The sequence below is a fragment of the Lipomyces japonicus genome, assembly GCF_038497905.1.
Source record: "Lipomyces japonicus strain CBS 7319 unplaced genomic scaffold V1514scaffold_7, whole genome shotgun sequence".
In the NCBI taxonomy this organism is placed as follows: domain Eukaryota; kingdom Fungi; phylum Ascomycota; class Lipomycetes; order Lipomycetales; family Lipomycetaceae; genus Lipomyces; species Lipomyces japonicus.
Genome location: NW_027117819.1, coordinates 610 through 16,305, shown reverse-complemented (window position 1 = coordinate 16,305; position 15,696 = coordinate 610). Strand labels below are relative to the sequence as shown.

The 15,696-nt window shown below is 41.3% G+C and overlaps 7 protein-coding genes across 7 annotated transcripts; 3 read left to right on the top strand and 4 right to left on the bottom strand.

The window, feature by feature from the left end:
- Positions 1-270: 270 nt before the first annotated feature.
- V1514DRAFT_270012 (uncharacterized protein) lies at positions 271-486 on the bottom strand (the record flags this gene model as incomplete). Its single annotated transcript, XM_066924820.1, has 1 exon — positions 271-486. A coding segment is annotated over one exon (216 nt), but the record flags the coding sequence as incomplete, so codon positions are not given.
- A 4,044-nt stretch (positions 487-4,530) lies between these two features.
- Positions 4,531-6,093, bottom strand: V1514DRAFT_303088 (uncharacterized protein). Its single transcript, XM_066925587.1, has 2 exons — positions 6,017-6,093; positions 4,531-5,954 (listed from the first exon to the last, which is right to left on the bottom strand). The coding sequence occupies exons 1-2, from the start codon at positions 6,051-6,053 to the stop codon at positions 4,930-4,932; spliced, it is 1,062 nt and encodes a 353-aa protein (XP_066784922.1). The 5' UTR covers positions 6,054-6,093; the 3' UTR covers positions 4,531-4,929.
- A 1,177-nt stretch (positions 6,094-7,270) lies between these two features.
- Positions 7,271-9,763, top strand: V1514DRAFT_204029 (major facilitator superfamily domain-containing protein). The gene is made up of 2 exons (XM_066924679.1): positions 7,271-8,166; positions 8,234-9,763. Exons 1-2 carry the CDS (start codon positions 7,585-7,587, stop codon positions 9,581-9,583), a joined length of 1,932 nt encoding a protein of 643 aa, XP_066784921.1. The 5' UTR covers positions 7,271-7,584; the 3' UTR covers positions 9,584-9,763.
- A 79-nt stretch (positions 9,764-9,842) lies between these two features.
- On the bottom strand, positions 9,843-11,064 carry V1514DRAFT_326247 (uncharacterized protein). Its single transcript, XM_066926768.1, has 2 exons — positions 10,647-11,064; positions 9,843-10,574 (listed from the first exon to the last, which is right to left on the bottom strand). The coding sequence occupies exons 1-2, from the start codon at positions 10,957-10,959 to the stop codon at positions 9,943-9,945; spliced, it is 945 nt and encodes a 314-aa protein (XP_066784920.1). The 5' UTR covers positions 10,960-11,064; the 3' UTR covers positions 9,843-9,942.
- V1514DRAFT_303077 (uncharacterized protein) lies at positions 11,048-12,382 on the top strand. Its single transcript, XM_066925586.1, has 2 exons — positions 11,048-11,331; positions 11,420-12,382. The coding sequence occupies exons 1-2, from the start codon at positions 11,193-11,195 to the stop codon at positions 12,208-12,210; spliced, it is 930 nt and encodes a 309-aa protein (XP_066784919.1). The 5' UTR covers positions 11,048-11,192; the 3' UTR covers positions 12,211-12,382.
- On the bottom strand, positions 12,244-13,242 carry V1514DRAFT_326241 (uracil phosphoribosyltransferase-domain-containing protein). Its single transcript, XM_066926767.1, has 3 exons — positions 12,664-13,242; positions 12,458-12,607; positions 12,244-12,388 (listed from the first exon to the last, which is right to left on the bottom strand). Exons 1-3 carry the CDS (start codon positions 13,143-13,145, stop codon positions 12,349-12,351), a joined length of 672 nt encoding a protein of 223 aa, XP_066784918.1. The 5' UTR covers positions 13,146-13,242; the 3' UTR covers positions 12,244-12,348.
- Positions 13,243-13,278: 36 nt separating this feature from the next.
- Positions 13,279-15,088, top strand: V1514DRAFT_326239 (uncharacterized protein). Its single transcript, XM_066926766.1, has 2 exons — positions 13,279-14,057; positions 14,151-15,088. The coding sequence occupies exons 1-2, from the start codon at positions 13,418-13,420 to the stop codon at positions 14,795-14,797; spliced, it is 1,287 nt and encodes a 428-aa protein (XP_066784917.1). The 5' UTR covers positions 13,279-13,417; the 3' UTR covers positions 14,798-15,088.
- Positions 15,089-15,696: the final 608 nt, after the last annotated feature.

Genomic DNA, 15,696 nt, shown 5'->3' with positions numbered 1-15,696 from the left:
GTTCTAGGTTTCTATTAAAAGCGAATCAATCTTGATTCTTTTAATGCCTGAAGAACGGTCTTGATCTAAAATTTTGTCGTCCCTAAAAGTACCGTCATATGCGGCCGGCGAACGAATGTCAATTTTTTCAACTTCGGCGTCATCGTCGGCGTGATCAATCGTGCGCTTCTTGCTCCTGCTGCCATCACGATTGGTCATGTTCCTATTATTATCGACCACGTTCGAATTGACGACATCAACACGACTGGAGTCGGCAGAGGCTTTGAACATGATGGGGTCGTAACCCATGCACACGCGCTTGGACTTGGCACAGTTAAAACACATGGGGTGCCGCTCATCGCATTTTATGCGACGCTTGCGGCACGTCAGGCAGCCAGTCTTGGTCCGACGCTTGATTTCCCTGACTGGTTTTGGTGCGGTAATGTCGGCCACCGCGGCAGCCACGTGCGCGGGTAGATGCAGTCGATGTTGATGTTGATGTTGTGGTTGGATATGTAATTGTAAATGTGATGATTGAGGTTGAGGCCTTGGTGAAGGTGAAGGCGAAGGTGAATGATGATGATGATGATGATGATGATGATGAAGTTGTTGTTGATTATGGTAAGCGTATAATGCAAGTGAAGGTTTAACTTTCGGTGAAGGCGTGGGTGATGTGGCATGCAACGGCAGCGGTGGCGGAAGTAATGGTGGCAATGACGCGTCTGTGGGCACGCTTGTCATTGGTAGGCTTATGACAGTTGCCGAAGGTAATGGAGAAGGTGAGTTTTGGCTTGTGTAAAACGTTTGTGGCGGTCGGTGACGCGGCAGCGGCATGACTGGATATGAAGGATGACGAACGTTAGTATCTGAAGAGTGGCGTTGCAATTGGTATGGCAGATGAGGCACGGGTTGAACCGGCTGAGGCCGAATAAACAACGACGGCAGAACAATATCATGCTGGTGCTGGTGGTCAAGATGGTGTTGATTGTGTCTATAAGATGAAGATGACGAAGACGACGTCGCTGACCCGTGGTGTGGTGGGAAAAGAGGATTGGCCATCATTTTGGGCAAAGAAGAAGAAAAATAAACACGGCAACAATCAAGAGCAATGTTTAGAATGCAAAAAAAAAAAAGAAAAATAAAGAATATACACTGGCAAAAATCCTTGGGAAGAAGAAAAATCAAGGCAACATCATTCATAGGACGCATGCATTATTATATATACTATATTTTGCATATATTCGGTTCAAGGTTATGTAACATGGCAGCTTCCTCTTCCTCCCCCTTTTCAATTCTTAAAAACGGATAATGCAAAAAGTTAAAACCCCTGTCTTTTTTTTTTTTTTTTTTTTTTGAGAGTGTATTGCTTTTTAAAAACGTCGGTTGTCAAGTAAAGGGCAATTATTTCGCGGCCTTTCCATTTTTGTTTGTACTTTACGTGGTACCTTACATAAAAAATGAAGTACCTCCCTTTTTACTATATTTGCTTTTTGTTTTTGTTTTTTTTTTACTTTTTTGAGTTTTTAAGGTTCGCTTTTTTGCGAAAGGGGTGAACACTCGCAGCCGCAAAAAAACAAAAAAAAGATATAAACAGATACGCCATTCTGAACTTTAATTTTTGTTACGCGACGACAGGTTGATATGTGTGGAAACAGAATATAAAATCAACACAAAATTTAATACAGCTGGATTTCTTGAATCAAAAACTGAAGTATGCATTTTCTCAGGAAATCTAATTTTGTTTTTTTAGGATTCTTCCATATATATATACATATACATGACGGTAAACACGTAACAAGGCAAAACAACGATTTTAAAGAGCGTGTAGTCGTCGGTTGAATTGCTTCATTACATGTAAATATAACCATGAATATAAGCAAATGAACTCGCATACCGTCTGCTTGGATACATCCATCATAAATATCTAATTTCGTGTTTGCCGCTGGACGGGTTTCTCCCTCCTACAACTGTACTAATATAATACGGGTACACTATGTATAGATTATAACCACCATGTTTGATAACCTTATATATACAAATATTTGGTATACCAAGCAGCTTTGGGGTACGTCAAGCCTAGCTATAGCGATATAATACCATTCCAAAGATTTCATTTTCGTGTTCGCACTAGTTATCATAATAAATAAAGTTTTATTATCTAATACACACCTGTTTGCTTTGCATCCCAATCCTTTAGACAGTATATGCCACCGGCTGTAACCGATCCATATGAAACACTCGCACAACATTCGGTCGAATTAACATTAGCCTATATAAAAAATTAAATGACCGGGTAGATAATATCTACAAAAAACGTGTATATATATATGTGCCAGTAATAACTAGTGTTGGAAAATAAATTACAAGAAAAAGCTTATATTTTGTATGACGACCTTTGCTGGTATTGGCAAATGGGTGACGAAGGATGAAGTAATCCAGCCACAAAGTTCCGGTTACCGGCTGATTTCTGCATATAAAAACGCTACAAAAGTTCGCACCATCGAAATATCCGGCAATTCAACATCGTGTCATGATCTCCAGGTTATCGTATCTCACAGAGGTATCGACATTGTCAAATATACCGTAAACGATATCAATCTAATTTATAATTTTTTTTCATTTGCAAGCCGAGCCACATTAAAAAAACCAACAAAAAAAAATCGCCAAAAAAAGACTTGGCTTTTACGCCCAAAAATCAAGATGCATACATATAAGGTTTAAAGCTGCTGATGTCACTTTCATATTTATAAACTTCACGTTGTTAAAAACCTTGTTTTTTTTTTTTGACGCATGTACCCCCGTATTTAAAGTTGTTTTTTTCTGTCTTTTCCACTGTACCCACCAAAGAGGCTGCAGATGTATACATTCCATGCAGAGAATGTTTCAATTTAGTATACCGGGTACATTCGTCATCACTTTGGAAAGATCTTTTGATATCTTTTTTTTTTTTTGTCATAAAATTAAATTAATTTAAAATTACAACATTGAATTAAGTAATTTTTTTTTGATATTAGTAAACATGATTTCAATTTGGTAAAGAAAATTTCATTTCATTAAAGAAATTTTTACAACGGTAAGAATTTTTTTTTTTTCTTTTTTTTTTGGGGAAGAGAGGATATATATACCTAAAGTAATTTTGTTAAATTATCATTAATTGAAGTACGTGGTTTATTTACAAATGAGTATGAAAAAAAAATAGAACCGAAAATAATTTTAATTGTATTATGTAGTACCTTATGCACTTGATTTGCTTTCGGTACATCAAACCTTGCATTTCAGGCTGCAAGTCGTTGTGCGGTACATATATATTTTTTTGTAATACGACCACGTACATCTAATAAAACTTGACCTTCTCAGGCATGCAATCAATGCAAACGACAGGTTTGTAGCTAATTTGCAAGAGTTACTGCCATTATAAATATCATAACGAATATATATTTGTAGTACGTGTATATTTGCATGATAAATTTTTTTTTTTTTTCAGCAAAAAATTTATACAATATAAACTCGAAAAAACACACTCAACGAATTGGAGTGGGACCTCGGTTAGTGAACATCTATATATGTTGTAGTTGTATCAAGTGCTGCACAATTACCACTGTACAACGATATATATATGAACGATAATTATGATCGGCCTCAGGGTCGGGGTAGAAATAAAAAAACTATATATACACATGGCTTATTAAACGTAAAAACCACCGCTCGCGTTTCGGCTTTTCTTTTCTCGATCTTCGGAGTTTACGCGATGCGAGTCGAGGTACGCAAAAAAAAAAAAAAAATGGTAGGGTTTAAATTCCGCGGCCAGACGCAGGTACCACCACCACATGTACAACTTGATTTATGACGTTGAAAGAAGTTCGTGTCCAGAAATAAAGTTTTTTTTTTTTTTCGTTTTTGTACATGTGGTTCCTGTCACTCAAATATAAAGTTTCGGGATGCAGTACAAGGTTGGATACCGCCATTTTGAAGAAGAGTGGTGGCAGCAAAAAAAAAATACTCTGTTTGTGTATTGTGTGTGTTGGAGTACATAAAATACTATCTAAAAAAGTAACTATAAACCATTTTTAGAAACCTGTTTACTTGTTGCGATTTATGCGATTTAGGCGAAGTATGCGACCAACCACGGTTGCCATAGTAAAAGTTTATGTAGCATATTTAAGCATTATTGAAACTCAAAATGCTCAATTTAGGAACTTTAAATGTTTTGGTAGAGCTGAGATGGATATAAATAAGCTGTCAGGGAAAAGGCGTGCTTCGGTATCAACCGGCGGCTACCGCAACGAGGTTTGTTTAGAGCCTCGCTCTTATCTCACTTGTTTGCTGCATACAATATATATACTTCTCCCTAGTTACATGGCTCACCCACTTTTTTTTTCCCGGTTAATTCGTTACAGCCTTACAGGACAGTTCGTATATTTCATTTATTCTTTTTGTTTTGTTGGCTTCAAATTCGCTTTGTTTCGCCTTTCTTTATTTATTTTTTGATTGATAAATTGCGTTAGAATTATACAACCAACTTACAGCTATAAACCATTGTTGTAAGTATGAGGTAAGATCTGTCAATAGTTAATCTTAAACAGTCCCGGTATTCATGCCTAAGATATTATAACCTTAATAGAAACAATATATTCTTTAACAACTAAATAAGATAAAAACACAAAATTCATATTCCTCGGAAGTTCAATCCCAGTAGAGAGCACCGTGATGGGTAGGTATAGGTTAACGAACTTGAAAAGGATGGTGTCAAACCCGATGAGGAACTGCGCTGCAGATTCCGAGAAGGTTACCCTTAGTCCGTATCTATGTAATTGAATCCTATATTAATCTGTTGAATTTGCAGTATGTACATGCACAAGTTATAACCCCCATCCTAATAATACAAAATATTTTTCTTCTATCATAGTAAACTTCATCAGATTTTCTGTTTTTTTTTTCTTTAGTTCTGGCTTACTCGACGTCAGACTGGGCAGAATCGTCATCGTAATCCAATAAGCCCTCCGCGTCTTCCGGATTTTGAAATCGTTCAGCAAATTCATCCTCGTCATTATCATCTTCATCTTCATCCTCGGCATCAGAAATGGTTTGTGCTGGTTCTTCCTTATGCTGGCCGGTGGCAGAATCAATACCCATGTCTTTCATCAACCGGTTCAAATCCTTTTGTCTTCGTTTTTCTTTTTCTTGTTCTCGTTCTTTCAAGACTCGATCCATTTCTGCCTTGTAATCAGTATTAAATTCTTCCACTTTTCGATCAACGGCTTGCAAAAAATCATCCATGCCGGCACCGGTGTAGGCCGACACGGATACGACATCCAAATGACGGTAAAACTCTTCCAGCACGAGACTCATGGAATTCATAAGCGAGTTCATGTACCCTGAGCCACCTTCGGCAGTATTGTTTTCATCTTCATCCAAATCCCTGAGCGCGGCCTGAAACGATTCGAAATCCGTCATCCATTCGGTGGCAAACCCGGCATCGGTCACGTCGGTCTTGTTGAACACGACCACTAGCGGCAACTTGGTCTTGTATAGGATCGAGCACGCGTACAGCATGTTGGACATGAACGTCGCCGGCGACGTTGTCCGTGGCGTGTCAACAATGTATGCCACCACGGTAGGCAACGCCGTGGCCAGCGAATCCAGCAAGATCGCGCCCGATGCCGACCATACAAAGCATTCAATCTGTCCTGGCGTGTCAACCAAAACGTGAGAAACTTCGGCAGCACGCCGTTCGACTATACCCAGCACTTGATCAATCTTGGTGGCAAACAGGTTTAGTGACGTGATGATGGCCCCGTTGGGTCCCAAGTTGTATTGCTTCATGACTTCCTTGTAATTAACCGAATCGCGAATATCAATGTTGGTCTCGTATGGCACGTTCAGCACGGCCGGATCAAGATTAATGACGTATGGCGGGTCATCCTGTGCATGCAGGTGCGAGTTCAGTCGTTGCATAAACGTGGTCTTGCCAGACCCTGATCAAAAGTTAGCAAAATTTACTTTTTTAGAGCAAAATAATCGGCAATCAATAACGCACCTGCCATGCCTATACAAACAATTGCTGGCGCTGCCATATTGTTTTAAATATATATATATATATATCAATCAACTGGAGGTAGCATCTGATAGCACAAGCGAATATGAATTTTTTTTTACATCCCACAGCAAGTTCTGCCCTAACCACGCTGTGCATAATTTTTTGAAACTGGGACAATGACGTCGACAGAATGAATTTATGCTGATTAGTTATATAGCAAGCCAATCTTTTAATTCAACAGCACTGCTTTATGATTTTAAACCTTTTATTAAAACACATAATAAAACACAAATGACATTGGACGAGTTTGGCAATGATGAAACTTCGACTTGCCAGAGATGATTAATTTACTGGAAATTAATGAATTATACACAACTCCAGATTCTACACCAAACCCAGATGCTTTGTTTGTGGCTGATGTAGTGTGATGTATCAAATGTATATGAGTGCTGGCTGGCTTTACTTTCAGAAAAACAATCTGACTAACGACTCCGCAACGTTCAAGTCTCATCACACAGCCAAGTAAAATTATGTGTACATTCGGTTAAAATTGCCGTTATTGCGGCGCCACTCACGTGTACTAATGAGCGCTTTCAATGCGTTTAATTTTTTTTAATTAGCAATGGGATATGGAACGTTGAATCGGGTGACCATTACAGAAAGGAGTATTGTTGTCGATGCAGCATGGACATTCGATAACTCTATAAACACCACGTTTTCTTTGAAAATAACTGTTATAACATACAGAGTAACAAACAAACTGAGTTTTCGCCAGCCGCACGGTGCAGGGGTCCCGAGGCCAGCTCCGGAGAACTTGCGTGGTTAAGGCATAACTGCCTCGGAGGCGCAGCAGCTCTGGCATAAGTATCACAGAGGACTGAGCACCGGAGCGTAGCACGGTGAGGACGGTGGCAGATGCATGGCCTCCGAGGAATTCCATTGTTTGGCCCGTTAAGGCATGAAAGATGGAGATGAGCAAACCGGCTGTTGCAAATTTTCGAGAATTTTTCGTATGAACCGTAAGAAAGACATGGTCCCACGTCCCACGTCTCAGGTCTCAGGTCTCACGTTCGACCTTGTTTCGGCCTAGCAACGAACGACGTTGGTCATCTCCACAAGTTAAACTAGCAACAAGACTTGTGCCGGGGGCAACCCCGGAAGTTGGCGCCCGGTTGCCAATACTAAGTTCAAATTTATAGTTTCAAGCGATGTCATAGGGAAGAAAGACCCGCGCTGCGCGCCGCGTTGCTTTGAGATGCAATAACGGACGACGTATTCACACGTCGTCAAGAACATTGTTGGCTCCGTGATCTGCTCCACCAGGTCTTGATGCTCCACCGTTTGCTCCGGGCCGGCGGCCGGGTTTTCCATTTCATATATATTTCCCACATCCCCTCTTCCCATACACTGAATATAATACATTTTTCATTGTTTCTTTGTCCTTTTCCCACAAACAAGTCAATTCACTTCAACCTCAACCTCAACCTCAACCTCAACCTCATACCTCACTCTTCACCCACCACTCCTCCGCCCTCAATTCTTACTTAGCCTTCACTCTTCATTTCCAAATGGCTAACGAAGATAAGCCATCACGCTCATCAGCTGAGTCGACCGTGGTTGACTCTCAAGCCAGCAGCAATCATGAAAAATCGCAGTCTTATGGTGACGATGCTGGATTAACAAAGACCTTGTCACACACCGGTCTCGACATTAATTTCCCATTCACAACAGAGAACCTGGACAGGGCTCAATTCCCACAAGAATATGAAACAGAGACCGCCACGGGGTTCGTGCCCGCGTCTTCATTACCGCCAGAGGCAGCTGATATTGCAGACCTTGATGACCCGCTCTCCGTAACTGCCACCAACATTAGGCTTCATCGTACAGAGACTGCTGCAAGTTTGGCCAGTAGGCTATCACGGAAACCCACGGCGGACATTAACTTCCCGTTTGCTACCGAACAGGCCGATAAAGCTGAGTTCCCTGACGAATACACGGCCGAAACCCAAACTGGTTTGGTCCCGGTAGCCACAATCCGGTCATTCCGTGGCAGGCCTGATGCGGTTGCTGCCATTTCTGAAGAGACAGAGAAGGCCGAGAGCGATATTGAATACGTTACGTTTACGATCGGCGACAAGGAAAACCCAATGGTACGAAAAGTTTATATTACAAGAATGTTTGCTAAGATGTACAGAACTAATTATTATTTTAATTTAGAATTGGAGTACCTGGTATAAATGGTATGTCACCTTAATGGTGTCCATGCTCGTCGTGTCTGTTGCCTTCGGTTCATCATGCGTCACTGGTGGCCTTGGCCTGATTGAGAAAAAATACCATGTCAGTCTTGAAGTTGCAATCTTGACTTGCTCTGTCATGGTCGTCGGTTTCGCTGTCGGCCCGTTGGCCTGGTCGCCACTTTCTGAACAGTTTGGCCGTCGTCCTGTATACTTTATTTCGCTATCCCTTTACACGATATTTAACATTCCCTGTGCATTATCACCCAACATTGGTGGCTTGATTGTCAGCAGATTTCTTTGTGGTGTTTTTGCCAGTTCAGGTTTGGTACTTGCCGGGGGCTCAATAGCTGATATCTGGCCCATGGCTCACAGAGGTAATGCCATTGCTTATTTTGCTGCCGCTCCTTATTGCGGACCCGTTATTGGACCGCTTGTTTGCGGGTTTATCACGGTCAGCACTCACCGTCTTGATCTGATTTTATGGGTGAACATGGCATTCGCCGGTGTCATGACCATTATCATTTGTCTTATTCCTGAAACCTACGCTCCATCTATTCTTAAGAGCAGGGCCAGGAAATTAAGACGCCAGACTGGCAATCAAAACATCATGACCGAGCAAGAGCGACTCAAGGCACCATTGTCTGAAATCATCCGAACCGTGTTAATTCGACCAATGTACTTGATCGTGACTGAGCCTGTTTTGGATTTAATGAATATCTACATTGTTCTTATTTACTCGCTTCTTTACGCTTTTTTCTTTGCTTATCCGGTTATATTTGGTGAGCTGTACGGGTTTTTGGATAACAAGATTGGCCTCATGTTTATTCCAATTCTTATTGGCGCCGGATTTGCATTAATTACTACGCCAATTTTGGAAAAATTATACACCAAGACCACGTCACGACGCAAGGCCACGCCGGAGGACAGATTAGTTGGTGCCATGATTGGCGCCCCGTTCGTGCCAATCGCGTTGTTTATTCTCGGTGCTACTTCATTCAAACATGTTTTCTGGGTCGGTCCGGCATCAGCTGGCATTGCGTTTGGTTATGGCATGGTTTTGATTTACTTTTCGGTTAACAACTACATCATTGATTCTTATGAAAAATGTGCCGCGTCCGCATTGGCGGCCAAGGTATTTACCAGATCTGCAGGTGGTGCCGCGTTCCCGTTGTTTACTACTCAGATGTACCATCGATTGGGCAAGCAATGGGCTTCTTGGTTGTTGGCGTTTATTTCTCTTGCCATGGTATTAATTCCATTTTGCTTCTACAGATTTGGTGCCAAGCTAAGATCAAAACTTGGAAACAGTGCTCAATACTCAAATAATTAAACCCCCTCCTCCTCCCCCAAAAATCAAAAATAAAAAAAAAGTTTGATCGGAACTTTTTGGGAAAATGACAATTTAATCATATTGGGTTACGGCGTTTCTGAATATAGTCAGACCTATCTTTTAATAATTTTTCTTTTTTTTTTTTTTCCTTCGGTTGATGGACTACTTTAATATTTTTCCTCATTTTTTCTCGCCTTTATACTAATTTAATCTTTTTCATGTGGCTAATAGATCCGGGTTTTATCATTTATATGATTTATTTTTTTTATATTGTATTAATAGAACAATTCATTTTTTTACCGTTTTTATATAATATACATTTATGATGCTTTTTTTCGTTTAAACACATGGTTTTCTTTTTACAATCGTGCGATAAAATTGGACGTGTCTAGAGATTTGGCGTCCGTAATAACACCAGCTTGGGCCAAGATTTCAACCGTGTTATCAACAATCACATGCTTGTCAATTTTGCCAACATCTTTGGCAAATTCGACCGTCTTGATCCATTCGCTGGCGTCTTGTGCCGTGTAATCCAAGTTTGTGGAAATGTGTTTGATTGCGTTTTCCGGATTTTGATTGAAAAACGTAATTCCGTCATTTAAGCCGCTTAAAAATGACTTGAGTTGATCGACTAATGATGATTCGATAATGTCAGTCCGGGCAGTAATCGTCCATGACGGCCATGGCGTGTAAATCCTGTCCACGTATTTGATCTCTTGAGAATCATAATATCGTTTTGAAGTGAAAAATTCCCAAAGGAACGCATCAGCAATTTTAGAATTTACGCCGTCACGTAAATTTTTAAAATTATTTAAAATTTTAAAATTAAATAATGATTTGGTTGTGGTCGTGGTCCAGCCTTGCTGCTTGGCCAACACGAACGGCATCACGTACGAACCAGAACCGATCCGGGAAATGCCAATGTTGCCGCCTTTTAAGGAGTCGATTGAAGACACATCTGCCCGATTAATTCCGGTACTAATTGCCCAACCTAGTACGACCAAAAAAAGAAAAAAAAAAATCAGAAAAAAAAAGAATTGTTGACAAATCAATACGTACGTACATAATGGAGATTGCACGTACGTGCCAATGATCTTATAAAAATCAGCTCCTTTACCCAACCCAGCCACGAACCCTTCCGTTAATCCGACCGCCACGTCAATTTCTTTATTTTTTAATGATTCAATCATGTGTCCCGTGCCGGATACGAACGGCACAAATTCGGGTGAGCCTAATGAGTACGAACCATTCTGTTGGGCGAAAAATAATGGCGTGGAGAAGTGTTCAGGAACGTAGCCGACCGTGAGTTTTGATGACGACGAGGTTGAAGTTGAAGTTGAGAGCAAACGTTTGGTTGCCGTACGAATCGATGACATTTGATTGGTTTTGGTTTCTATCTATATTGCAATTGATTTTTTATCCAAAACATGTTTGCCTGTATAGTATCATTCATTAGTTATATGCTGGCGGACCTACGAACCCCACCGCCAGCTTACGTCTCGCCAAAATGGCCGTCGAAGATCCAGTAATTTTTTTTATGCCCGTGGGGGTTAAGTAAACCAACTTACTACAACCCGGTTTGGAAAACTGAGGGGGGGTTTAAGCAGCCATGCGGAAAGCAATTGTTTGCTTAATTTTTTCGTTACTGATTGCAACTACTTTTGCAGCATGGACTGAAAAAGATCATGAAATTTTCCGATTGCATGAAGAAATTGAACAGAACGAGGGCAAAGGTGTAAATTTTTACCGTATGTTTTTTTTTTGTTTTTTTATGTAAAACTTTTGGACTTGCTTTTTAAAAAATAATTCGCTGCTAACAACTATGATTCAAAACAGATTTTTTGGGTCTTTCAACCGGTTCTTCATCCACGGCAGATCAAATCACAAAGGCGTACCGGAAAAAATCACGACAATTGCACCCGGACAAGAATCCGTCGGCCAAGGCTACTGAAAGGTTTGCCCGGTTGGGAGTCGTGGCCAATATTTTACGAGGTTCGGATAAGGAACGGTATGATTTTTTCCTTGAAAAAGGATTCCCCAAATGGAAAGGTACTGGTTATTATTATGCCCGGTTCCGTCCCGGATTGATCACGGTGGTAATTTTTTTGTATGCTATCACGTCGGTCGCGCATTACGTTGTGTTAAAAATTACGGCGCAATCAGAAATCCGACGCATGCGGCAACATATTTCGGATTGCAAGTTGCAAGCATGGCCATCCGGGTTGCCGCCGGCACATTTTTCAAAACGCAGATTGCAAGATCAATCCGGTCGCACGTTCGTGGTATATCCTGACGGAACGGTATGGATCGTGGATCCGGTTTCGAATGACGAGTTCTTGCTTGACGTGAACGCGATTGAGCCTGCCCGATGGGGCAACACGGTGCTCGTGCGCTTACCTAAATGGGTATGGACGCAAGCGCTTGCCAGGTTGGGTGTTGAATTCCCCACTAGGGCAATATATCAAGATGATGATGATGACGATGATAATGATAAGCAGCAGTCGGACGAAGATGGTAATGAGTTTAAAAAGAAAATCAAGAGCGGCAGCAAGAAATCAGTGGCGGCAGGCCAAGTTGTTGCTGAAGCGGTTAAGGTCGCTGGTGGCCGCCGACGGAGAAGAAAATAGAACGTTGTTACAAGTATGCAAAATTAAAAAAAAAAAAAAAAATTGTAAAATATGTTTATATTGATTCATTTTTACTATTTACATGTGGAGCGTATATAGTTATTGGATTTGGCATTATCAGTCGATAGTTGATTTCATTTACGATGTGCTATTAAGTCGATCACCAATGTCACCGATACTTTTTTTAAATGTTAGCAAGAACTTTTTAAACAAAAACCAATTAAAAAAAAAAAAAAAAAAAACATACCCAGGAAGGATGTAGCCACTGGAAGAAATTATGGGGTCGATCGCAGCCACGTATAACTTGACCGCCTCAGGCCATTCCGATGCCACTCTTGTCACGCCTTGCTCGGATCCAATAATTGAAATGAATATGATTTTTTTTGCGCCCCATTCTCTTTTTTTTAAAAAAAAAAGTTAGTCAATTATCATCAGATGTCATATGCTTCTTACTTTAATGACTGGATCACGGCTGATGCGGTTCCACCGGTTGCAATGACCGGATCGAGCACGATGGCGAGGTCAACCGTCTCACCGTCGCGCAATACCGGCAACTTGTTGTAATATTCAACAGGTTCTAACGAAACTTTATCTCTAAACAATCCCAAATGATGCACTGGCACGTTCTCGAACGGCAACAGACTCAGGACCGAATCGACCATGGCCAAGCCGGACCGCAGCACGGGCGCCAGCACGACGTTCGAAGGTGACAACGTGACCGGTTCAAATATTTCACCAGTAGCGGTCGTGTCTTGTAATCCAAATGGGGCCGCAATCGTAAACGCATTCGCAAGAGCTTCTGATGACAAGAGCGTTGTAAGTTGGCTGGTCAGGGCCTTGATCTCCAATTGCCGCACCGTGTCGGACCGCAATTGGGACAATTTTGCCAGCACGAGTGGATTTGTTGATACGGACACGTTTGATGGAATTGCCATTTTATTCTTGCAATAATATTGTGAATAACAGAGTATAGCTACGTTTGAAACAGGTTATATATAAACTTGCTCCGGCATGGTCTCTGTCTTATCGATGACGAAGCTCGAGTCATATCGAGAAAGCCTCACGGCGCGCGCGCGCGCGACCGACGGGAACGGTTCACGATTTTAGGTATCAGAAGCAAGTCGATTAAAACAGCATGTCCTGCTTGATCATTTAAACCGTCCAATACGCCGAGTGGCAACACAAAAAGCAGTAAATTTGTTTCTTAATGGCACAATATCTTCGCACCCTTCCGGCAGTTCGTGCTCAATCAGTCAAGGTCTTGGCCAAAGCCGAACGCGGCGAGGCTTCCAACTTTGTGTTCCACCCAGACGCGATCCCAGCAGTCGTGTCCTACGTGGCGCAAATAATTTCGAGGGACTATGAGCCAAATTACAGTGCGATTCCGTCTCATGGCAGATGGCAACATTTTGATGTTGGAGGCATAAGCCGTGTCGACCAGTTGGTGGCAGAGTTTGGCGACCAAGTCGACCGGGTCGAAGTGGCACGCCGGCTGGTTGATTTGTTTGTCGTGTCCGTGCTGCTAGATGCAGGCGCTGGTAATCAATGGACATATACTGAGCCCGGCACCGGTAACGTGTACTCGAGATCTGAGGGACTGGCTGTCGCCAGCCTGTACTTGTTCAAGTCAGGCGCTTTATCATCCGCTCCCGAGAACAAGTACCAAGTCGATGCCAAGGCCTTGAGTAATATCACTATAGACACAATCACGACTGCGTTGCAACACGGGCCAATCAATGAGCTGAGTGGTGCAGAGGGCAGGGCAGAGTTATTACAGAGACTGGGCGTTGCCCTGGCAAGTAGCAAGCAGTTTTTTGGCCCCGACGGCCGGCCAGGAAACTTGGTTGGTAAGATATTTGTGATTTCAAAAAAAAAAAAAAAATAAAAAAAAAAGCTCAATCTATTTTTAGGTGGCTAACGCAAATATTTGTTTTGGTTAGATTATTTGAAAACACAGGCGGATTCGAGTAACAAGGTCAACGTTACGGTGCTTTGGAACGTGCTTATGGATGGCCTGGGCCCAATCTGGCCCAAGGGCCGAACGGTGCTTGACGGTGTTTCACTTGGCGATGCCTGGAATATATCGACACTTAGTAACGAGCCCATTGAAGCCGACCGTATTGTGCCGTTTCACAAGCTTAGTCAATGGCTTTGTTATTCCATCGTGGTGCCGATTGAAAAATATGCCGGCATTGAAATCACAAACAAAGAATTGCAAACCGGATTACCCGAGTATCGAAATGGCGGTTTGTTTGTTGACTTTGGCGTGTTGCAATTGAAGCCCGGCGTGCTCAAGCGCGGGATCGAAGCTGCCAAAGCCCTTGGCGGTGGTGAGAGTCACGACGACGACGCGATCGTGCCCGTTTTTTCTGCCTACGATGACGTGATTATCGAATGGCGCGCGTTAACGGTCGGATTGCTGGACCGGCTGTTGCCAGAAATCAATGCTTATTTAAAGATTGATCTTTCATTGCCGCAGTTGTTGGAAGCCGGATCATGGACAGGTGGTAGAGAAATCGCTGCTACGAAACGGCCGGATACTAAGGGTCCGCCGATTGCTATTCAAAGTGACGGCACACTGTTTTAATTATTCCTGTACTTAATAAACTGGGATCTTTTATTTTTTTTAAAAAAAAAAAAAATTATTATGGGCAATGATCCAGTTTGTTTTCGTTCCACTGCGCGCATGTCTGATGACGTAACATTACATTTTATCAAACCAAGTATTTGTTTATTTATTTTTTTGTTTATGCGGAGTACAAACAGTATTTTTTTTGTCTTTTTTGCCAAATTGTATTAACGTCGTACCAACTTTTGCAAACCGATTTTGCATTTGCCAAGAAATTTCTTAAATTTAATTTGAGATTATTTATATTGAACTTTAAATAAACTAATTTTAAAGTTTTGCGTCAAGCACGAGAATAAAAGTGACATTATGAAGCAATATTTTGAAAGCTGCCAAACAATATAACTATATAGTTAAAACAAAGGAAATAGGCTACGTTCAAGATATCATAGAATTGTTTATTAATGAAATCCGTATTATCCAATATTGATTTTTTAAAATACTTTTAAACTTTTCAAGTTGAAATGTCTATTTAAGAAAAAAAAAAAAAATTAAATATAAAGCAGCTCATATAAAATACTCTACTTTCATGTCTCGGCAGACATGATTTTCATGAGACCTTACCGCCATTTATATTGATTAGAAACGATTAGCCTGTTCACAAAAAAAAAAAAAAAAAAAAAAAAAGCCTACGGACCATGGAGACAAAGACTCGAAAATGCAGTTTATGTGACGTTACAGCAGGGTCGGAGGATGGAGATGGATTGGAGTTGGTCATGATGTATGTGTATTCTTAATTAAACAATCGATAATTATCATTATTATCATCATTATTATTATCGATTGTTTAATCTATTATCGATTGTTTAATCAAGAATACACATACATCATGACTGGCTTCAATCCATCGCCATCCTCCG

Excerpts from the sequence above, each read along its gene's own strand:
- V1514DRAFT_326239 (XM_066926766.1), top strand. The coding sequence starts at position 13,418 with ATGGCACAATATCTTCGCACCCTTCCGGCAGTTCGTGCTCAATCAGTC. Across the intron at positions 14,058-14,150 it reads CCGGCCAGGAAACTTGGTTG|ATTATTTGAAAACACAGGCG; the intron begins GTAAGATATTTG and ends TGTTTTGGTTAG.
- V1514DRAFT_326247 (XM_066926768.1), bottom strand. The coding sequence starts at position 10,959 with ATGTCATCGATTCGTACGGCAACCAAACGTTTGCTCTCAACTTCAACT. Across the intron at positions 10,575-10,646 it reads GTACGTGCAATCTCCATTAT|GTTGGGCAATTAGTACCGGA; the intron begins GTACGTACGTAT and ends TGGTCGTACTAG.
- V1514DRAFT_303088 (XM_066925587.1), bottom strand. The coding sequence starts at position 6,053 with ATGGCAGCGCCAGCAATTGTTTGTATAGGCATGGCAG. Across the intron at positions 5,955-6,016 it reads TGTTTGTATAGGCATGGCAG|GGTCTGGCAAGACCACGTTT; the intron begins GTGCGTTATTGA and ends ACTTTTGATCAG.
- V1514DRAFT_303077 (XM_066925586.1), top strand. The coding sequence starts at position 11,193 with ATGCGGAAAGCAATTGTTTGCTTAATTTTTTCGTTACTGATTGCAACT. Across the intron at positions 11,332-11,419 it reads CAAAGGTGTAAATTTTTACC|ATTTTTTGGGTCTTTCAACC; the intron begins GTATGTTTTTTT and ends GATTCAAAACAG.
- V1514DRAFT_204029 (XM_066924679.1), top strand. The coding sequence starts at position 7,585 with ATGGCTAACGAAGATAAGCCATCACGCTCATCAGCTGAGTCGACCGTG. Across the intron at positions 8,167-8,233 it reads GCGACAAGGAAAACCCAATG|AATTGGAGTACCTGGTATAA; the intron begins GTACGAAAAGTT and ends ATTTTAATTTAG.
- V1514DRAFT_326241 (XM_066926767.1), bottom strand. The coding sequence starts at position 13,145 with ATGGCAATTCCATCAAACGTGTCCGTATCAACAAATCCACTCGTGCTG. Across the intron at positions 12,608-12,663 it reads GCCGTGATCCAGTCATTAAA|AGAATGGGGCGCAAAAAAAA; the intron begins GTAAGAAGCATA and ends TTTAAAAAAAAG. Across the intron at positions 12,389-12,457 it reads AGTGGCTACATCCTTCCTGG|TATCGGTGACATTGGTGATC; the intron begins GTATGTTTTTTT and ends ATTTAAAAAAAG.